The following is a 22,944-nucleotide window of genomic DNA, read 5'->3' as shown; positions in this document are numbered from 1 at the left end:
ATTCGTTTCCATTTTGCCATTTTTCATATTTTCCTATTTTCCATGTGTCATCCAATTTTCCAATTTTCCAATTTTTCAATTTTTCATTATTTTTTTCCTATTCCCTATTTTCGTATTGTGCAATTTCCCAAGTTTCCTTTTGTTCTATTTCCAGTTTTCCAATTTTTCAATGTTCCCATTTTCCCATTATGTACTTAAAAAAAGTTGCCTACTTTGCCTAATTCAGAAAGTAATTAAAATTGTCCAATATGGTAATTGTCTTATTTCCCATTTCCACAATTTCAATTTGTTTCCAGTTTTCTGATTTTCCATGTGTCCCTGTTTCCTATTTCCAATTTTCAAAATTTAAGTTTTTGTCCATTTATCCAATGTTTTTATTTCCAATTCGACTATTTTCTAAGTTTCCTTTTTTTTCCTATTTCAAATTTTTCATTTTCGTAACTGTCCTTTTGTTCAATTTCCACTTTTGCTATTTTCCAAGTTGCCTTATTTCCTATTTTTCATTTATCCAGTTCTCCAATATTCCAATATTCCAATATTCCAATTTTCCAATTTTCCAATTTTCAATTTTCAATTTTCAATTTCCCAATTTGCTTATTTGCCTACTTTCCAAGTGTCCTTTTTTCTGATTTTTCGAATTTTCGAATTTTCAAATTTTCATGTTTTCAGAGTTTCCTTTATTTCCTATTTCCTATTTCCTATTTTCCTATTTTCCTATTTTCCAAGTTTCCTTTTGGCCAATTTCAAATTTTCCAATTTTCCAAGTTGCTTTCTTTTCCAATTTACAATTTCCAAATTTCCTATTTTCCAAGTGTCCTTTTTTCCTTTTTCCAATTTTCCAATTTTCCAACTATCATTTGATCCTATTGCCTACTTTCCTGTTTCCAATTTTTCCTTATTTCCTTTTTCCAATTTTCCAATTTTCCAATTTTCCAATTTTTCAACTTTCCGACTTTCCATTTTTTCGTATTTCCGTTTTTCCCATATTTCTTTTCTTCAATTTCCAATTTTCCAAGTTTCCTTATTTCCCATATCCAAGTTTTAAGTTGTCACTTTTCCAAATTTCCAATTTTAGTGTTTTGCTATTTTCCTATTTTCCAATTTTGTGTTCTGAAAATCGCAATAAATGCTTACTTACATAGTCCTATTTTTGGTTCCAATCCACAATTTCCTATTTCCCATTAAGGTTTGGTTTTTTGTCGTTTGGAAGCCAATTTTATTGTTGTTAATGTCATGTTGTACTGCTGTAACTTACAGCCAAGGAGTTAATGGTGTAGTTTTGAATCCCATCAATTTAATGCACCAACACAAAACCCAATTTACCTCATATAAGTTCGTACATATAACTCAACCTTCCTATATAGAACTGCAACAGAGGCACCTTCTTAACGGGAAAGGTAATTAGTCTTACTGAAAGGCAAATATTCTCCACTCAACCTAACCATATAGTCGTTTACAACTGGAGACTGAATGTACCTCTATTTGTTTTGTTGCAGGCAACAGCTGTGAATTGTCCCCAGTAATACTTCAACATGTCGGATGTACGCCCTCCTAACGAGCATGTGAGTTACCCGGGGGACCAGCCCTGGCATGTGCCATTCCCATCTCCACCTCGGACTCCCAATCATGATCCCACTTCATCTGGAAGTGAGGCTGAGACTCATGATCCTCTTGACAAAATCTCTGCCGTCAAGCACCACCTCCAATATATGTCAAAGGCAACGGATTGGTGGGAGAGTAAGTGCGATATTCATGGCCAAGTTATGGGAAACTTGGCCAACAAGTTGAACAAAGCATACGCTGGAGAGGTGAAGCAAGCTCTTAAAGCAAAAATTCGGAGCAAAGAGTTAGAGTCCTTGAAGTTGAAATTGGAAGACACAAAGAAAAATGCCCTCAAAACATTCACACAATCTGAAGAATATAACCATGAAATGGTTGAATGTTTCAACAACGGCTTCGAAATGTTCCGAGATTATGCTTCGGTCATCTCACCAGACCACAATTGGAGTGAAATTGATGTAGCTGGTGTCTGGCAGGTACTGAATATGGGTTTTGATGGAATGGCTCATCATAGCCTCGTGCATGCAGCGAGAAGAAAGGACAAAGACATGGATCTTTTGATGGACCTGTAGTAACGGTGAATGCTGCTTCAGTTCATCTCACCCAAGTACATGGATCTTTTGTTGCCTTCATTTTCCCTTCGCGGGATAGATAGTATTGTTCAGTTTGGGAGGCGATTTCTTTCGCATGTGTGAAATGTTGTCTGTAATGTGTATGTATTGTATGTACATTGACTTAATATTGCATTTGTATTGTGTTTGTATTCCCTTAATACTGTAATGTGTATGTATTGTATGTATATTGCCCTAATATTGCCTTTATATTGTACTTAAATTGCTCTAGTATTGCCTTCGTATTATATATTTATTGTGGCCATATTGCCCTACTATTGCCTTCGTATTGCAGCTTTATTGTGGTCAGATTGCCTTTATATTGCCTTCGTATTGTAGATATATTGCCCTACTTTGGAATATGCTGAGGACTAGAAAATAAATCCACAGGCTCAGAATCACCAATTTTGCCTCCTTCAAGAGGCGTCCCATGCTTGTATGCAACCCTCACAGCTTCATCCTCGTTCAGCCTCGCTTGTGAAGTCCCAGACTTTATGTCATCTTTGCTATTTGCCAATTTCAGTTGCATCACCTGGCCGTGTCTAGGGTTTTTTATCTGCTTTCGTTTCATTTTTTAGGTCTGCTTTGAATCAATACGTGGCATATTGGTTGAATATGGGAGTGACAAGATCAATTCTTACTCTCCCTAAGTGGATAAAATAGATGCTCAATATGAATCCTTTCCTCCACAAGTTTGTGTACAGTGCCGGACGTTGTGTGTTTTAGGTGCCACACTGGCTTATTAAAATTGATGCTTGGCCATGAAAAACTTTTTGTTTTCTTACTTTTAGAAAAGTACATATTTGTGTCAATAACTAAGTTTCGACTGTTAACAATCATTCAGAAGAATGGTAGAAATAAGCTCCACTGTGCCAATCCACGAAGTTGAACAAATAAATTGTGTTCGCTACACAGATGACATGTCAAACTAACATTAGCATTCTCCAATAAGAAGACTTCTCTTCTTTCCCACCCCTCGCGGATTGAGAAACAAAGAAGAGGGACAAAACACACACTACCAAGTTAAGGTGACATTACAAACCTAAAAAATATCCTCATCAAACTTATAATGCTCCTTTTTTTCTTCTTTAAAGCAAAACTTCATTCAAACTGAGATAACCACGTGCTCTCGATAAGCACTCCGGAATTATTTGCTCATTATCTGCATCGCCTTCTGTCTCAACTTGAGGCTTGGAAGGAGCTTTGGCACCAGGAGGCTGCTTCTTCTTCATCCCACTCACAATGTCATCGATTCTGAGAAGTAGGCAAGCAGCTTCTATGGCCGCTTTAAAACTCTGGGCCTTCACGTTGTAGGCATCCCATATCTGACATCATAATTCATAAAAATGAACAGCCTTACCAACAAAATAAATTTATTGGGAAATTTAGTAATAACCACGACAACAGCACTTCCCCTCACATGAGTGTTGTCGAAATATATTGGGAGAAGCTCTAAACTATAACTACTACTGAAGCAAATCGACAATATAAACCAGAAGATTGACACTTATGCCATATCAATAAAGGGACATATAATGGATACATTTGAGAACAATACTACATTAAAAGTCCTATTTCAGAGCTTTCAGCAAATATAAATCACCCAACAAATTTGAATATTGAGATAGTGAAGGAAATAAAAGAGAGCAACAATAGTAAGCCAAAAAGATATCCACCTATCTTTTTCTCTTTCACATCAGTTATGACACCAGTGTTACCATCAATGCCAATCCATGATTTTCACCATTTGCATGCTATGGAAAAAAAATTGTGGTTAGGATCTAAATGATGCATCATATTCTGACCAAAATAATAATGATGCATCAGAACGTATATAGAAATGACAAATCATAACAAAACTGAACAAAGCCATACAAAACAGATTCAAACCTTTCCCTGCAGCGCCGTCATTGTTCTAATCACATTCACCACGCAATTCTGAGCCAAAGTACGTGGTATAGCCTCAAAAGCTATAGCAGCAGCTTCATACGGCCACTGTTTTACCATAAAAACACGTGTACCCATAAAACTCCAATAAAATGCATGTAAAGTGAAACCACAAAACATTCTTAATCTAAAGTATGTCAACGAGCATGTGAATTGAAGTGACAGCCAGTTTATTCACAGAATTTAGATTTCTACTTCCACAAGGAGTTATTCTTGGACGAGTTTTACACAAGAAATACCAAACTTTTGGATGAGGAAAGGAGCTTTTACCTTTTCTATACCTTCTACAGATGAACTCTTTTGCTTCAATGTAGCAGATACAGTTAACTCTGTAGCACCACCACCAGGAACAAGTTTCGGATTCTTGAGGATGTTTCTTGCTACAGACATGGCATCCTATGACCAGATATAAGGGAGTAAATAACAAATTTCAGCATAATATATTTATTCTACGTAATGGGGACAAAGAAGTAAAACCATTATACCTGCAAATTCCTTTCCACTTCATTTCACAGATCCTTACTAGGACCTCTCAAGAGCACAGTACATGCTTTAGGCTCTTTGCAATCAACAATGAATGCAAAAAACTCATCACCAATTTTCTTAACCTCAAATATCCCAGCGCCTGTACCAACATCAGACTGTTGCAATTCATCTGGTCTGTTAACAATTACAGCCCCACAAGCCTTGGCAATTCGGTTATTATCTGTTTTCCGCAACCTCCTCATTCCACTGACGCCGGCATTGCTAAAATAATGGCATGCCAAGTCACTAAGCCCCTTTTCTGTGATAACCACATCTGGTTTAAACTTCAATATTTGCACACATAGCCTCTCGATGTATTCTTCTTCCAATTGTAGCAGGACTCCCCAATCTTCTTCTTTAAGCAACTCAGCATTTGTTTGGTTCTCGCCTTTCTTATATTTGAGAGGCCAATCAAGAAGAATGATGCGTTGGTTGAAAATCTTTCTTCTCATTTTTCCAGGTGCAATAACATCTTTGTTAATCATTACTCCTTTGCGAACCACTGAATCTTCCAACTGGCAACCAGGAACCTTCTCAACCTTTATGTACTTTTGAATATCCATTCCCGCAGACCCTGGCCAAGGTCCACCCCTACAATTGTGGTAGCGTCAAGTGCAATTCAAGGGGCAATCAATTTGGTATGGTGGCATAAACATGTTTACTCCATCAATCACCTGTATGGGACAGAGCTTCCTTCTTCCCTTGTCGTCTGTAGGTTTCAACTTCACACTTTTGATATACATGTATGACAACTTGTGGCTATTTATGTATGGCCTCGTAAGACTTGTTCTGCTAGTCCACAGTATTAGGCGATAAATTTTGTGTTGAATGACTAGAAAGACTTCAGATGACAGAAACAAGAGAAGTTGAAGAAAAAGGGTTTGCAAGAACATAAGTCATGGCCACAAAATAAAGAAAACATGCAATAAGCTCCACAGTAATGTTTACATATTGACCATAATCAGAATATTGGGGAACAAAATACCACGGACAAATACATGAAATGAAAAACGACTCGGCAGTTACTGTGAGATTGTGTACATAAAACTTGGAACAACCAAACCAATTAAAGCAAAGCCATGTCATACAAAAAACCTACATCAAATAACAGTGTATGGTCATCTTGGTTGGAATATTGCAATCAACCCTTGGTTGAGACCGACCTGCAAAAACAATTGGGTTCAGTGCAGATGAAGGCATTTATGAAGGGAAGTTCCAGAATGAAGACTATGTTCATTTGTAACTGCCACCAAATCAGTTCATTGTTCATATTGCCAAATATCATCCTGCCAAATCAGTTCATAGTACCAAATCAGTTTTTGTATTTGTGTTGGCATAGACAGCCGAAAAGAAACTTCCAGCGTGAGGTGAATTAACGGACATGAAGAAATTTACCTCATAAATATGCCTCCCCCCTTAAACCCTCAATTGCAAGCTTGAGTCGGTAATATTTGATCTTCAAAGGGTCAACTTTATCTACCGACATCCCAGCACTGAGATGCTCGATGAATTTGACGGTCAAGATTCCGCAAGACGCACTGTGAGGCCAATTAGTTGGGAAATTAGAACTGCAGTTATGTCAAATTTGGATAAACATCACAAAATTCACAAACGTTACCCATCTCGTTGTTGTGGCACATCTGCAATGCTGCACACTGAGAATGGCGTATACATCGACATCGTCAGCCCCTTTTGCTTCACCTCTTCAACCTCAGAATCATCATAAAAGTGCATATCGAACAGCACTCGTGCCAGCGTATCGCTAATAGGGTGCAGAAGCGTAACCAGCTTTGAACGTTTTGTATAATCAATATAGGAGTCATACACGGTTGCAGTATGTCTTACGAAATCAAGTTCGATTGCAACCCAGTGAGACCCTTTCAGATTATATGGAAAATACACCTTCCGGACTTTTGTCCAAGCTTGGGCATACCCGTGTTGCCATGTACCACGCACAAAGTGATGTAAATTCTTCAGCTTGCTGGGTGGAAGGTCAACGGTGTTTGAAGCAGCTGCCTTCTTCGATCCACGTTTCCTGGCAGTCGGTTTGAACGGCTCTAGAAATTGCTGCACAAATTTAAATGAAGGCATATTAGAAAAGCACAACCGACAACAAATGAAGCACAAATTGCTGCACAATGGTTACATGTTTACCTGCAAGCAACAATCTGCCGTTGTCCAGTCCGTTCCAAAAACCAACGGATGAGATAGTTGCCTTTTTCGGATAAGAAAGGTTGCCATGTCCAGGTGCTGAAAGTTGACACATATAATATTAGCACAATTTCATACAACTCTACACTTAAAAAAGGTGAGAAAACAATTGAATTATCGTAATAAAGTACAGCTTTGTGTATCGTTACCCTTGAGCTCATCCATTCGGTTTCATCGACAAGTCTGTAGAAAAAATCAGCGCCCCCTGAAAATGATTCCAGCTGCACCTCCGCACTACAAAAGGCAAACTTGCAACGGTTACTTGTGTAGTCATGTCATAAATATGACTTTGTTGATGAAAAAAATACACATGTATATTAAAGCAAACTCTGCATTCTCTCATTAGTCTATGACTACATAGTAGAATAGGATGAATATTGGAATTGAAAGGTCAAGAATCGTAACCTGATATCGCTTTTCCAGGCACTGCAAAACTGTATTACTGCCTTCACATCTTCAATGGGCAAGGATTTGGATGGATCAAAACATGGCGGGGGTGCAGTCGCAGGCGACACAGTCATCGTCCTCTTCTTCCTCAAAGGATCTGTAAATGGGCTCAACAATGTCTGCGTCGGGCGCTTCTGTCTGCACCCTTTACCTTCCACTTCTTTTTTTTTCAACACTTGAACTACCTTCTTCATCACCAGCCATAGTAACTGTGGGTAGACTTGGAGGATTCATCAAACCTCCCGATGGCATACTCTTAGTGATTTTCCAATCTTCTAACAGCTTCATGACTCTTTGGCAGATTTCGTCACACCCAGCAACATCTTCCGGGGTAGGCAGCTCATCGGATTCTACCGGGTCAGCTACTTCATGCACTTCTGAGTGAGGAACTGAAGCGGCCATTTTTGCCTCTTCAACTACCATGGCTGCGGAAGGGTCGGCTCCATCACCGGGGACTTGTGTTTCCATTACTGCCGGTTCTGTAGGCGGACTTACATAGGCATGTAATGGCGACAAGTCATTGTTGCCTCCTTCATTCATATGAGGACTACCGAGGTCCTCATGTCCTTCCGCAGCTTCATTCACCCCACCATTTTTTTTTTTCAGCTGCTCTATCTCCAACTTAAAATAATGCTCCATTGAAGCCAGGGTGTTGCGGAAATCCTCCACACACTTTGTATTTTTTTCGAACTCTTTTTCAGCTTTCATTGACTCCTTCCGTACCTTGTCTTCCAACTGATGCACTCTGTCGCAAAGTGTTCGATTTGATAGGGAAACTTTGGCCAATTCATCCTTTGTCCTTTGAAAGTCACGCTTCAAAGTGCGTAACTCTCTGGACGCGACTGTACCCTGCACTAAGTTATAATGCATGTGTTACTATGCAGGCCACAAAATATTGCAACAAAACAGCAGTTATTTTCCTATTGTATTATGACGTATATCTTCGAAAAAATGTAATGCTTGCCTTAGAAGACGACGGAAGGCTTGCAGTTTCGTCAATGTCCTTCTCTTTTTCTTCTACAGAGGCAGAAGTGCCGGTTTGTTGTTCAGCGTCATCGCCCAACAAGTCAACAAGTTCTTCTCTGTCGTCAGCACTGTCACCCCAAGTCCAATACGGCTGCTGCTTGTCCATCACAGATGGCCGGAGAAGCTGCACATCAACCTTCAATTTACACATACAATATACATATCAGTAAAGTAATTATATTATATTTTCATATCCCGAACATTATCATTAAAAACTGAACTAACCTCACGGTTCTCGAATACTTGGCTCATTAGCTCATAAAAACGCGGCGAACTATTGCTCCTCCAATGTAGTAAACGAGGGATGTGCGCATTTTCTTCGTGCACCACCAAATGTAGTGCAGCCAACGCTGGAAACACCTCATACGCCCAAATCTGGTTTTAGGAATAAAAGGTCAGTCATTGTAAACAAATGCAATTTAACTTCAACATCAATGGACATTTGCTCACCTGAAGTGCATAGGGAAAACCTTTGAGGTGGTACTCTCTTGGTCTACCGGTTGCCGTTGTTGTTGGTTTCTTTCCAGATTTTTTTGTTTTGGCAGTTTTTGTGGGCACTTTCACTCGCTGGTAATCTGCACAAAGTGCCTTCAGCAGTGACGCATTTGTCTTCGCATAAGACACAGCACCCCATGGATACTTCCCAAACTCTTCAAGGTCTTCCGCCAACTTCAAATATCGCATGTCAATGTGGACATGTTTTTCGCTGCCCAACAGCACAAAGACAGCAAAGTATAAGAATCCAAGCTTGAATACATCGTCCACATCATCGCATTCGAGGAAGGCCTTTTCTAATTCCAACAGGTTCACAGTTTTATCGTTGGCAAAGTACTTCCGTTTCAATGAGCAGTTCTCATTAGTGGGAATCGGAATAAAGGGAAGGTTTCCAAACCTTAGCCCTGTCACGATGCAAAATTGCTGCGCCGTGAATTGGATGACCTTCTTGCCAACAATGAATTTGATCCCGTTCAGTTGGGAAACTATCTTGGGATCAGCTTTCCTGAGCAGCAACCCGTGGACAATCGGAGAAGTCCACTTGAGGTCCTCAATCCCTAGGAGATGACCAAAACAACTCTGTTCAAACATTTGCAGCTGTTGTTCAGTGAATTTCTCCTTGATCGTAGTGATTGCCGTCTTCGTATGGGATAACGACAATGCTTTCCCTTGGAATTTTTGTTCCTCCGCAATCATCAACTTCATTTCACCAACCATATTTCCCTGCATGCCAATATTATAAACAGAATTTCAGTCGGTTGCAATCTACACAATAACAAGCAATAAACAATCACCACTTATGAACAGCCTATTATAGGATATGAAGTGAAACAAATTGAAAAAAATACATATCATAAACAAAACCCCAGCTATTTACAACTGACCTCCTCATTTAATGGCTCAAAGCCAAGTTTCAACACACCCATTACTCTACCACTCCTGCATAATATAATATCTAAACACACATCTCAACACACCATATAATCACACCATCTAATCATGAGACAGCTTCAGCTAGAATGGGAATGTGCGGTAGCACAAGCCTAATTGACAACAATTCAGGAGTAACAATATAAATCTATCTGACTAGAAAGAGTTTAAAAAAACAACAAGATATCGGGAAACAATTTATTCACTTCAAGGTATAATGTAATGGAACATCCTATGAATTAGTGGCAACCACAATACTGACTCTACTATGGCCCTCCTTTCAAATGTAAGAAAATGAAAGAAATTGGCACCATCCCTTCAGTTTTTTCTTAACAAAAAACCAAAGATAAATTCATAAATAAACCATCAAACCGGTATAAAATGTTTGTAAGACATGTACAATTACAAAATTATAAGTTCTCCTCAGAAACAGACTTCTCTAAGTATCCATACACAAACAACAAAAGCAAAAGCTTAAACAGTTAGCTTATAGCAAAATCAATGTCCCCATTTCTCTAAACCACAGCTGCTGGTGGTAGGTTCCCATCTTCACTCATTTCCCGCTTTCTTTTAAGCACACAATGATCAAGCACAAAACAGCAAACTTTTAAACAACTCATATTACACCACATATGGTTCTAAACAAAACTCATCCATATCCAATATGCAAGCCCTAAACTTAGTAAACAAAGTTATACAAAAATATGTCAAATTAACAAGCATTATTCTCAAACAAAAAGTATGATATGGTTGGGAGTTTACAAGTTCAAATATTTATACAAAACTTGATTTTGTCAAACTCTGTCTTGAGATATTTTATCAATCTAGAAGTTTCTTTCATATATGAAAAACTACGAACGATAACAAAGGAAATTCTTTCTATGTAAATTATTCTTCTATTCCATCAGACAACCATGCAAATCCTTTGCACAATTGAGTGTAATGTGAAGGGTCGCTACCTCGTTGGAAGATAAAGAGAAAAAAATTAAGGAATTTAGCAAGCCACCAACAGTTTGCTTAAGATATTTCAAAATGGTTGCTTCCATCATGGAGTTTTAGCCACAAATTCTTTTCATGGCCACATTTTCTACGTAAAATATAATCAGCGAGTATTTTTTGGTAATGATCCACAGAGAAGAAATCCCCATACACAGGTTAATTGTCTTACACTTTAGATATCATCTTCAACAAACAAAATAGATACCAATTAGACTTGTAAGAAGGTTAAATGCAATGGTCATAAAGACTCATACTAAGCCACCAAATACCATTCAATAACTGCTACAAAAACCATAATAAAACCATACTAAAACTAAAAATACAACTGCACTAAAATGCCAACACAACATCACTACATTAGCAATACACTAGCAAAAAAAAACAACAATACGACATCAATAGCAACAGCAAAACAACAGCAGTGCAAGCATCAGTCCACAAAGAACAAACCCATTCACTGTTTCAAACAAGGAATCATCATACTAAGATCATTTCAGACAAACCCCTAAAACAATTTCGATGAAACCCCTAAACCAATTTCAGAGAAACCCCTAAACCTTCAACCAATTTTGAACAAACCCCTAAACTAATTTCAGCGAAACCCCTAAACCTTCAACCAATTTCGAACAAACCCCTCAGCCAATTTCAGAGAAATGCATAAACCCTAAACCAACTTCAGAGAAACCCTTAAACTGTAAGAAAATGCCGATGAACAGTACCTGTCGCTGGGAGAGGAAGAGAGAAGAGACAGTCGGAGCTGAGAGAGGAGAGACTGAGAGCTGAAGGACCACAGATTCAGAGCAAAGCCACCGGAGAGTGAAGAGAAACAGAGCGCAGCGAAGAGACAGACCCGAGAGAGAACTTCAGCAAAACAGAGACAATAAAATTTCAGCAAAAGTGATAGCATTTTGGGCTTTTTCCTATATTATATTCATTTTTTATATGCAAAACCGAACTGTAAAAGTAGCTCTTGTAAAATTCGCATACACTTTTATTTTATTATATATTTTTTCTGAAGAGTGATCAACGCTTTCCTTTGTATTTTTTTATTGAATATGGCCGCGGTCATGATTTCACACATAAGTACTTGTCACTGTGACTTTTGCTTTTTTTAATTTTATAATATATACATAGGGAGTGACTTTTGCTAATGGGTAATCCACTTCGTCCTCACCTTTTTTTTCGGCTTTCCATCGTGTTGATTTTTCAAATCAAAATGATTCACCAAACTCAATGATACAGCCAAGACAACAGAGAAAAACAACCCAAGCTTTGCAGAACTTTATTACATATTTTATGTTGTGCCAAAAAAAGTTCCATGAAAACATTAGGTGCGGTAGCTATTTAAAGTCTTTGAGTCTACCTTTGTAAATGTCAACAATAATTAGAGTCTTTGAGAGAGAGAGAGAGACTGGTCTACTTTTGTTAGTCTTGTTGCCGAATACCTATAGCGGAGTCAGGATTTGGAACTCACACCACTAGAATTATTTTCTTTCTTATCAGATGTAGGAGTTTTTAGAGGTTCCTTTATTTTAAGAGATGGATAGAGAGCAGGGTTGAAGCTATATTTTTTCAATTCCTTCCTAAAATTTGTTTAAGAATGTAGTTTAAAGAGCTCATTGTGGATGCTCTAAGTAATCAAAAATACAAAAACATCATACATATTACATATATGTAAAAAAAATCATTACAATTTTTTTGTGTATGTAATAAGTACCCAAAAAGTACAACGTTATAATAAATCTACTTGGTGATTTTAAGGAGCAAGACACAAAAATTTAATCAACAATAAAAACTGAAGCTCTCTTGAAGTTTGCGGGAAGAAATATGTTTTTACTTATAAGATGTACGCGCTAGAAATCAGGCAAGTCTTTTACAAGCACGCTCCCCCACATCCAACCCAGAGAAGAAAAAGAAAAAGAAGGAAAAAAAAAAACAGCAAATCAGAAAATGCACAAGCAAAAGAAGTTCATATCGACTTCCCTTAAATAATTACTTCATAGTGGATGCTATCTTAATCCTCAATATTCCCTTAAGAGTTACTTTGTTCTTTCACGCTTGATTTTGATCCCTTTCTTTTGGCCAGTGGACATATCCTCAGCAGAGACACTCAAAACTCCATTTGCGTCCGTTTCAAAATAAACATTGAACTTGGGAACATGCTTGGGAGCCGGAGGAATGCCATGGAGGGTGAATTCACCTAAAAAATTATTATTTTTGGCTATGCTACTTTCGCCCTCATAAATGGAGAAGTTAACAGACTCTTGGTAGTCATAACTAGTAGTTACACTTGTTGTCTTCCTCACTGGAATTCTTGAGTTTCTTGGAATCACAAGATTCATGCAAAGCTTGGAACTATCATGTTCCATACTCTCCAACCCAAGTGATAGAGGGGTGACATCCAATAGAGTGAAGTCTTGAAGCTTCCCAGTTACGTTCCCACTCAAGGCTGCAGCTTGAACAGCGGCTCCATACGCCACGGCCTCATCGGGATTAATGCTCTTGCATAACTCCTTACCCTTGAAAACCTCCTGCAATAGCTCTTGAACCTTGGGGATTCTAGAAGACCCACCAACAAGAACAACGTCATCGACCTTGCTTATGTCCATTTTGGCATCCTCCAAACACTTGTTCACAGGCTCCATGCACTTGTTGAAGATGTCCATGTTCAGTTCTTCGAATTTGTCCCGGGTGAAAGTTGTGTGAAAATCCTCACCCTTATACCAAGAGTCGATTTCAATATCAGTGTCAAAGGAAAATGAAAGTGCCTTCTTTGCTTTCTCGCACGCAGTTTTGGCCTTCCGAAGAGCTTTGGCGTTTCCACCAATGTCCACGTTCTGTTTTGTCTTGAATTCTTCGACGCAGTAATTCACCATTCTGTTATCCAAGTCTTCACCGCCAAGGTGAGTATCTCCGGCTGTGGCCTTCACGTCAAAGACACCATGGCCTATGGTAAGTAGTGACACATCCAAAGTACCGCCGCCCCAATCAAATATCATCACATTTCTCTTACTAAACCAACCGGCCTTCTTGTCGATTCCATAAGCGATGGCTGCAGCAGTTGGTTCATTGATGATACGCAACACCTTTAAGCCTGCTAGTTTGCCAGCATCTAAGGTAGCCTGACGCTGTGAGTCGTTGAAGTAAGAGGGGACAGTGATAACTGCATTTCTTTCAGAAATCTTTGAGCAAAGGTAGGTCTCGGCAATCTCCCGCATCTTTGCCAAAACCATGGATGAGATGTCTTCCGCAGCAAATTGTTTCTCTTCACCCTTGTGGTTAACCACAATCATGGGCTTGTCGGCCGGACCTTCAATGACCTTGAATGTCCAGCACTTGATATCATTTTGAACAGTTTCATCACTAAATCTCCTACCAATTAACCGCTTTGCATCTGTAAAATCATTTCCCAGTTTAGATTCTTATGTCAGGATAAGGAAACAAATAAATAAAAAAATTAATTATAATTGATCATTTCATTTTATTTTTACCGAAGATTGAGTTGGCGGGGAACCTCCCGACTTGGTTAAATGCTTCATGTTTACACCATAATGAACCGAGCAGTCCCAGCCACAAAGCGACTAGCACCAAGGCAACCACGCCTTCTCCCATGCCGAAGGAAGACACACTTCCAAGGTCGAGCAGACCCAGCCACAAAGCGACTAGCACCAAGGCACCAAGGCTCATTTTTCCCATACTTTCCCATGAGAAGGGAAAACAAAACTCAAGTTGGGATGATGGCTTCACTTTTCTCCCTATTTTCTCATACCTGGACTTACTAAACATGGGAAAGTAATTGATTTCTCATCCCTAAGTCTCATTTCCCATGAACCAAACATGAACTAATGGTGAGATTAATCCCCGCTCGAGGTTCAGCTTGCCCCTGACCACAAAGTGATTTCAACGGGTTTCGAACCCCTTCTATTGAGGCACTAAATAGCTTGCCATTTTTACTCACTATTTTAATGAAAGTGTACCATCATCACCTTTATCACCACTTAATATGTATCCATGAGTATAATCATAGTTACACAAATACAAAATAAATAGTTAACCATGGTTATGCCCAAAAACACATGTCAAGTCAAGCATTGGGAATAATGGTTATAGTACACTTTGAGTTAAAGTGGTGAGCAAAAATATGTCATAATTTTCTCATATTCATTGGAAATATCACTAATTATATTTTTTTTTCCTTTTGGTTTTCTGGTCATTCTCTCTCCCCCCATTAATATATACATACGCCCTTAAATTTTTTCCCATTGCCTTCCCCTTTCCGTTGTCATCTGTACTAACCGATTCTTCTTCAAGGCGAGTATTTTAGTTTTCTGATCATCCTCCATCTCCTCTCCATTTATTGGCTAAGCAGGGAAAAAAAAAAAAAAAAAAGAAGATAAAATTTCTGATTGAATTTTTTTTTAAACGTTTGGTCTTCGGAAGGAGAGGCGGCTGAAGCTGCTTCTAGCCATTCTGCTGGAGCTTCCATGGCCCTAGAGAACATGCCACCATTTCCGGTTCCAATCAAACTTACGAGTGATATATATAACTATCAACAGTGGAAATCTTTCTCTCTTTCATATTTTGACGACCACAATCTTTCTGGAATCATTAATGGAACAGAGCCTCGTCCTGGGATATTTGAGTCTACCTTTGGTAGTTGGTCCGGCAGTGATCTAAAGGGTTTGAGTTGGTTCGACAGAGATCAACAGGCTTTGAATTGGATGAAAACCACTCTATCTGGAAGTCTCCAACAAATAGTCATGGCCGGAGCTGACTCTTCACGAAAGGTCTGGCTAAATCTTGAGCAACACTTCGCCTGTCTCCCTCAAGCTCGCATCTATCAGCTTAAATCTTATCTACACAAAGTGAAGAAAGATCCCACCATTCCGATGGCTCACTATCTGGAAAAAATCAAACAGGTGGCGAGCGATCTCGCAGCCGCCGGTGCTCCTTTGGAATATCAAGACCTCCTCCATGTACACATCCTGGTGGGATTACCAGAGGAGTACAATCACGTTCGTAAAAGGATAGAACGCTGTCCGGTAAGTGGTTGGGATGCGTTGTGCGACTTATTGTTGAAAGAGGAAATGCGTCTGGATCCACAGAGCACATTAAGACTTAGACATGCTTCTCCTGCCTCTCCTCCTCAAGAAAAGGAAGAGTACGCAATCGGGATCGATCTGGGAACAACCTATTCCCGCGTAGCGGTGTGGAACAAGGATCATGTAGAGGTTATACTGAACGATCACGGGAACAGGAAGACTGCATCTTATGTTGCTTTCACTGAAACTGATGAGACTAATTTGGTAGGTGATGCAGCATTTAACCAAGTCGTCAGAAACACACCCAACTCCATCTTTGGTACGTATTATATTCATATGTAGGATTAAACTGCATGTTTACGGTCTCCTTTTTAATTTTGTTCACTTAGAACTATAATCATAAGTGTATATATGAAATTGTCACTTTTTCTAAGCTATCTAGCAGCTAGATTGTGAATCAACAAATCTAAAGATTGATTTTGATTTTTACTGCCAGAGCCAGCTAATATGTGTTTGCATGAATTGTAGTTTAAGAATTTTTTGAGGAAGTTAAAATTGTCTTAACTCTCAGTAAGATCCTACCATGGTGGTTAATAAGCTATTATATTAAATACCTACTTAAACTCGGGCTATCTGATAGAACTTGGCATCCATTTGCAGATACAAAGAGGTTAATCGGTAGGAGATTCAGTGACGCCTCTGTTCAAAGTGATGTGAAGCTCTGGCCATTCAAGGTCATTGAAGGTCCAGGTGACAAGCCCGTGATTGTGGTCACCTACAATGGCCAAGAGAAACAATGTTCTGCTGAAGATATCTCATCCATGGTTCTGGTAAAGATGAGGAAGATTGCCGAGACCTACTTGGGCTCAACTGTGAAAAATGCAGTTATCACGGTCCCTGCTTACTTCAATGACTCGCAGCGCCGAGCTACAAAATATGCGGGCATCTCTGCTGGCCTAAATGTGTTGCATATTATGAACGAACCAAGTGCTGCTGCCATTGATTATGGCCTCAACAAGAAGGCCACTTGGAATGGCCCGCGAAACGTGATGATATTTGATTTGGGTGGTGGCACTTTAGATGTGTCATTGCTTACCATGAGCACTTCTGGTGACTTTAAAGTCAAGGCAACGGCTGGAGACACTCACCTTGGCGGCCAAGACTTCGATAATAGATTGGTGAACTACTGTGTTGAGGAATTCAAGAGGGAGCATAAATTGGACGTTAGTGGAAACAAGAGAGCTCTTAGGAGGTTAAAAAATGAATGTGAGAAGGCAAAGAAAAGACTCTCATTCGAGTCTGACATTGATGTTGAAATTGACTGTTTGTGTGAAAATACTGATTTCACCATAACTTTTTCTCGTGCCATATTTGAACAACTAAACAGGGAATTATTTACCAAGTGTATGGAGCCTGTGAAGAAGTGCTTAAGGGATGCTCACATGGATGTAAGCCGTGTCGACGATGTTGTTCTTGCTGGTGGCTCTACTAGAATTCCCATGGTGCAACAGCTATTGCAGGAGTTTTTCAAGGGGAAGGAGCTGTGCAAGGGCGTTAATCCGGATGAGGCAGTGGCATATGGCGCCGCGGTTCAAGCCGCAGCCTTGACTGGGAATGGAAAGGGGGAGTTTTTTCAGGACTACACTCTCAAGGACGTCACTCCTCTGGCACTTGGTGTGGAGGTTGCAGATAAGATCATAAAGTTGATTCCAAGAAACTCTCTAATTCCCGAGAAGAAGAAAATAACATTGTACACTGCTACGGATGACCAAGCTTCGCTCAACTTTCACATATATGAGAGTGAAAGTAGCATACTAGCAAATCTCAACCATTTGGCTGAATGCACCATCCTCGACATTCCTCCAGCTCCCAAACATGTTCATAGATGCGAAGTTTTCTTAGAAATTGATCCCGATGGCATCTTGAGTGTCTCTGCTGTCGATAAGTCCACTGGCCAAAAGAAAGAGATCATAATCAACCGTGACAAACCGAACAACTCTGAGCGAATTCAGAGAACTAAGAAATGAGGTAAGAAATAATAATCTATATCCCTTGCTCCCGCTGAAATAGCATATAATGAAATCAATTTGACATATCTTTACTTTGTTTACTTGTAGCAGGTTATATTGTTTTAGGGTGAAATCATGTGTTTAATTTGTAATTTTTTATTTTTTGTGATCTACTTCATCCACAGGATATTTGCAGCTCCAATATTACTTACCAACTATGGCCGCATTGCAGAACTCAATTATCCTCACTGTTTTCTTGTTAATACTTAATTATATATTACTCTTTATATTTTAACTATGTAACGTTTAAATTGTGCTGTAAATTTGAATATTTTGTTATCTGCTGGAGTTGGTATTGGGCTTGATTTCTTTGTTTGGGTCATTCGAGCTTGGTTTGCTTGTAGAATAAACAATTCAATCTGATTGGGAATGGGTTGAAGAAAATGGATCTCCAACAGTCCAACTACCACACCAGAAAAAAAACAGTTTTGCCTTGTGTAAGGCTCTGTCTAACAAATCACCAGAACCCTGTTAATCCTCTGTCTAACAAAAGACAGCACATCAGGTTCAAGAGTTCTTCCTTACCTGTTGCATATCTTGATCTACTACTTGTACCAAACTCAGAAAAGGAGGGCACTTGAAGTCTTGTACACGTTCACCAATAGAGACCTCAAAGATCCACTCTGAGGTCTAATCAAGATGGCAATTTCATCATATCCATATCTGTTTTAAGTATAAGTAACTGAAGATCAAGCACTTAAACATTACACCTTGCTGCATTGCGGATTCATGTGATCGCCCAGAACATCTCATCACGGAAGCTTGAACATAGATCCAAATATATATGAAAGTTTGGTATCTTACTATCCCCACGACGAACCAAGAACCTATCGAAAGAATTCAGCATGTTTAATTGCTACTGCTTGTCTGAATACGATGACCAAAAATCCAATGACGGGGATGAGAGATAAAGCCCTCTGAATCCTTTAGACACGCTGCCTACTTGAATGAGTTTTTCAAAATTGAAAAAAGAAAGAATGTGATGAGCAACTTCATCTGGAAGATTACTAAACCTGTCTATTATACTCTCAGGATAAGGTACTTGAGCTTGAGAGAACTTATGCTTGTGTTCCCTGACGCTAGAGATTTCTTTTTGTTTTGGTAAGAGCATCTTACACCTGCAAAGATGAAGGACACGAAACCAAAATTATGTAAATAATACGAGTATGACATTATGTAAATAATACGAGTATGACACTAACATAACCAACACTATGAGTCTACTACCATTTCACCACTTTAAATCTCTAATCTGGATATAATTGTGTTTATGTTTTAGTAGTTTTTTGGATTTTTTTTGCAATATTATTTTTTGCCAAATTATTTTTGGGTTTCAATATTAAAGACTTAAGAATGTTGTAAGAATCATAAACATAAAGAAAAGGCTCTATTTCTGCCACTAACCTGAATGTCTGTCCTATTGGCTAACTCAATGGAATTCCAAATCCTCCATTGTCGCCATTTTTTCTTTTTTTTTTAATCAAAAGAAAAATCTTTATTACTTTCAAGAAACAAAACCGAAGGGAAGAAGTAGAGATAATGGGCTTACCCAAAACATATTCACCGCGAAACGCCTCTGTTTGAAACCTGATGTGGCAGCCGCACGCAGAGGAAATACTCTTTGCACACACTGGGGTTACTAATGCAATGAGGGGTTGGCACTAAGGGGAGTAGCTCAACTCCTTATAAACTTTGTTAGGTATATCAACTACTCTCAAGTCTCAATATATTTAAGAATGATGGTATTATCGCTTAATTTTTTGGTGTTATTTTCATCGAAAACAAATTTTGTAACTTTTATACCACAACCCCATGACCCGACAATCCTAGATCCATGGATCCATACCTGCAGACTTATCGAAATTTGAAAGCTACAAAAGTCGGCTTCTTGACCGACTCCTTTAGAGAACAGAGCGTGATGTGAAAGACTACATGGAAGCCATGAGAGCATTGGAGAAAGACGCAAGAAGTTGCTATAATACACAAAACAAAAAAACATCTCTAGGCCATTGACAAGTCTTTCTAACAGCATTAAAAACTACATTATTACAAGATTAGGGTTCTATCATAACAGATAAACACAGCCGTTGCATCCATTGACATCCATAATAAGGTTTTGAAGGACACAAATAAATTCTTCAACCTTCATTTTCCCCCCCTTCTCATTTCCTTTGTTTTTCCTGAAAGACAACTCTGGCAGTGGCAACAGAATTCATCTTACTTTCATTTACCACTTGAATATGAGTTGATTGCTGGGGTGAATAAAGTAAGACCATTTCCTTCAAGTTCTTAGCATCCTCAAGCATATATCTTGCTAGCTCCAGTTCATTGTTCCCATTACAAAGCTCTATTGTTGCCTCCTTAAGCTGATCAATAAAAGCCAAGTTTTGAGATTTCCAGAATTCCTTATTAAATCCACACGCATCTCAGAATTCCTTATTAAATCCACACGCCTGGAAAGGAAACAACCAAATCAATAAATAAAAATTATAGAGAGCAAATGTTATCCAAGCTCTCAATATGCATACCCAGGTAAGAAATATCACCACACGGTGTAGACACAGGACCTTCCCTCAACAGAGCCTGCAATATTATATAGACGATAGGCAAACTCTTAAATGAAACAAGTGTGAGCACCCAGAACACTATAATGAAAAAAGATTCACACAATTCAGCTAATTGCAATCTATTTCAATAATCTACAAAATGATCATTAGTCAAAAAGTTATTATTATTTTATACTTTCGGTTATGTTCGCCTTCTGTTTTTTAACCAAAGAAGAGACGGGCGCAAAGTGGGAAATCAAAAAAATAAAAACAATCTTAAATAGTTTTAAAAAAAATCATTTTAGTTCTATCTATTCTCCCTCCTCTCTGCCTCCCACCTGTCAACTCCCTCAATCCTTTCACTCCTTAAGACATAAAAAAATAAAAAATAAAAAAGTATCTAATGACCCTTTTTTAATTTCCAATTTTATATTTTTTGCAGACTGATAAGTTCATGCATTGATTTCAAATAAAACTTGCAGCACCAATATGAAATATCATCCATGTAATACCATCACTCGGTTTTGAAACAACTTTTAAGTTTATGAAACATAAATTAGCCATCCCTACGATTGCCACACTGTAGAATCATAGCGAAGATATGTTCCCTGCAATATCCTTCAAAAGATTCCAGAAAATACATAATCTAGCATAAGTTCATATTGCAAGGCATAATGTTTTTGCTAAAGAGAGTTTCTGTCTGAATTTTTACCTTGGTCATCTCTCCACTTAGAATAAGGACTTTAGCCCTGCATACACTGCAAAGAACCTCAAGTACATTGCTGAAGTCATTGTTATCTACCCCATGCTTCAGAAAAATCTCAGCCTTCTCTAAACACATTAGTTTCCCAGATTTTGGTTATTCAACAAATTCCCAATCCATTTCAAATATTTAAGATTTGGAGCAAAAACTTTGAAGGATCTGCTGCTAGTAGAAGCAAATCTCCACTCTATATGTATGTCTTCAAGTTTCTCACAAGAGATATTAAGATGACAGAGGCCACAATAAGAGGGAAACACAAAACTAAAAGATTCCAACGATAAGCTTTCCATGGTGATATTTTCTACTTCAACATGTTCAAGATGCAATTCCTTAATGCATTTGCAAGAACACGAGATCCATTTGCAAAACCCCTCATCTATTGTAACATTTGTCAACTTTAAGTACTGGAGATTAGTGGAACTATCCAAGGAGGGCGCTGTAAGAATTTTATTGCAGTGCACTGATAGAGACCTCAAAGATCCACAAAGAAAGATGCAAGATGGCAACTCTAGCATCGTCGTATCAGGTATCCTCAACTCAAGATCAAGCACTTCAACATTACACCTTACTGCCATACGGATCCACGTGACTACTCGGTAAAGCTCGTTATAGAGACTTGCTGCTTTTCCGTGACTGAGACTCCAACAAATACGAAAGCAGTGTATCTTATTCTCCCTACGACGAACCAAGAACCTATCCAAAGAACTCAACAACTTGAATTGCTTAGCATAAGAGGATTTATTCCAGTTGTTAAATTCATCAAAATTCAATGAGGGCGTTGACAGATAAAGTTCTCTGCACTTTTTGGATAAAGTGCCGAAACGAGTGAGATCCAATATAGAAACTGATGAAAGAATTTGATGAGCAACTTCGTTGGGCAGATCACTAAATCTATCTTTCATATGGTCAGGACAAGCTCCTTGAGCCTGAGAACTTGTAGTTGCCAATAACTTGCGCTTAGGTTCCATGATACTTGTTGTCCTTTTGTTCTTGTAATAGCACCTTAGACCTACTAAAAGGACACGAAAACACTACGTAAATATATGACATCGAGAGTACAAAACTCAAGACCGTTAAATCTCTATATGCTTCTAATTTGGAATATAAATTTGCCAAGTTCTACTATCTTTGAGTGATTAATAGAAGATTCAAAACAACAACAAAAAATTGCCATAAATTAGAAAACAACCTACAGACCATTTGTTAAATTTTATTCAATATCAAAAAGTTAAATCTTTTTGTAAAATTATATAATACATCTGTTTTATAAAAGACGGCATTATGTGCAACTAACCCTTAAAGCCGTCCTGTAGGATAACGAAACCAGAAAATGCTCTGTGAAAGTTTGCAGCTTTTCCTCTTAATAGAATTCAAAATCTTCCAAAGCTAGTAGCAATAAATGGGCTTTACCTAAAGTTTATTGAAGACGAAAGCCTCTGTTCCAACCTTGGAGACGAAGACACGAGCAGTACTGAAAGAGCTTCAGATGGTGAAAGCTGAAGAATTTCAAAAAGGAAATAGAGAAATTGGAATCAGCAAGGGCATAGAATTGGAGGGGTTGAACGATCGGAAATTAACCCATACCTGATAAGGCTACCGATCTGGTAGCTGCGAAACGGAGATTGTGGTCGTCTCTTCAGTGGCCCGGCACTCGGCCGGCAAGTCCCCATTTTCGTTTAATTTTGGTGTTTCTCAAATCAAAAGAACTTTTTTTTGTTAATATAAAAAATAATTTATTCAAAATGTGTTGGTTTTAAAAAAAAAATACAAATT

The 22,944-nt window shown here is 38.5% G+C and overlaps 2 protein-coding genes, 1 long non-coding RNA gene and 2 pseudogenes across 3 annotated transcripts; 1 reads left to right on the top strand and 4 right to left on the bottom strand.

The window, feature by feature from the left end:
• Window positions 1-3,164: 3,164 nt before the first annotated feature.
• LOC117612932 lies at window positions 3,165-5,274 on the bottom strand (annotated as a pseudogene).
• Window positions 5,275-5,542: 268 nt separating this feature from the next.
• On the bottom strand, window positions 5,543-6,437 carry LOC117612928. Its single transcript, XR_004583607.1, has 3 exons — window positions 6,262-6,437; window positions 6,039-6,181; window positions 5,543-5,806 (listed from the first exon to the last, which is right to left on the bottom strand). It is a non-coding gene; the product is annotated as an uncharacterized LOC117612928 (long non-coding RNA).
• A 6,257-nt stretch (window positions 6,438-12,694) lies between these two features.
• LOC117612926 (heat shock 70 kDa protein 4-like) lies at window positions 12,695-14,284 on the bottom strand. Its single transcript, XM_034341553.1, has 2 exons — window positions 14,243-14,284; window positions 12,695-14,145 (listed from the first exon to the last, which is right to left on the bottom strand). The coding sequence occupies exon 2, from the start codon at window positions 14,042-14,044 to the stop codon at window positions 12,791-12,793; it is 1,254 nt and encodes a 417-aa protein (XP_034197444.1). The 5' UTR covers window positions 14,045-14,145; window positions 14,243-14,284; the 3' UTR covers window positions 12,695-12,790.
• A 716-nt stretch (window positions 14,285-15,000) lies between these two features.
• On the top strand, window positions 15,001-18,175 carry LOC117612925 (heat shock 70 kDa protein 18-like). Its single transcript, XM_034341552.1, has 3 exons — window positions 15,001-16,112; window positions 16,454-17,821; window positions 17,988-18,175. Exons 1-2 carry the CDS (start codon window positions 15,236-15,238, stop codon window positions 17,818-17,820), a joined length of 2,244 nt encoding a protein of 747 aa, XP_034197443.1. The 5' UTR covers window positions 15,001-15,235; the 3' UTR covers window position 17,821; window positions 17,988-18,175.
• A 1,606-nt stretch (window positions 18,176-19,781) lies between these two features.
• LOC117612930 lies at window positions 19,782-22,944 on the bottom strand (annotated as a pseudogene).

The sequence above is a fragment of the Prunus dulcis genome, unplaced genomic scaffold, assembly GCF_902201215.1.
Source record: "Prunus dulcis unplaced genomic scaffold, ALMONDv2, whole genome shotgun sequence".
Classification (NCBI taxonomy): domain Eukaryota; kingdom Viridiplantae; phylum Streptophyta; class Magnoliopsida; order Rosales; family Rosaceae; genus Prunus; species Prunus dulcis.
Note: the sequence above shows the minus strand (reverse complement) of the source record. Positions and strands in the feature narration are given on the sequence as shown.

Excerpts from the sequence above, each read along its gene's own strand:
- LOC117612926 (XM_034341553.1), bottom strand. The coding sequence starts at position 14,044 with ATGATTGTGGTTAACCACAAGGGTGAAGAGAAACAATTTGCTGCGGAA.
- LOC117612925 (XM_034341552.1), top strand. The coding sequence starts at position 15,236 with ATGGCCCTAGAGAACATGCCACCATTTCCGGTTCCAATCAAACTTACG. Across the intron at positions 16,113-16,453 it reads CACACCCAACTCCATCTTTG|ATACAAAGAGGTTAATCGGT; the intron begins GTACGTATTATA and ends ATCCATTTGCAG.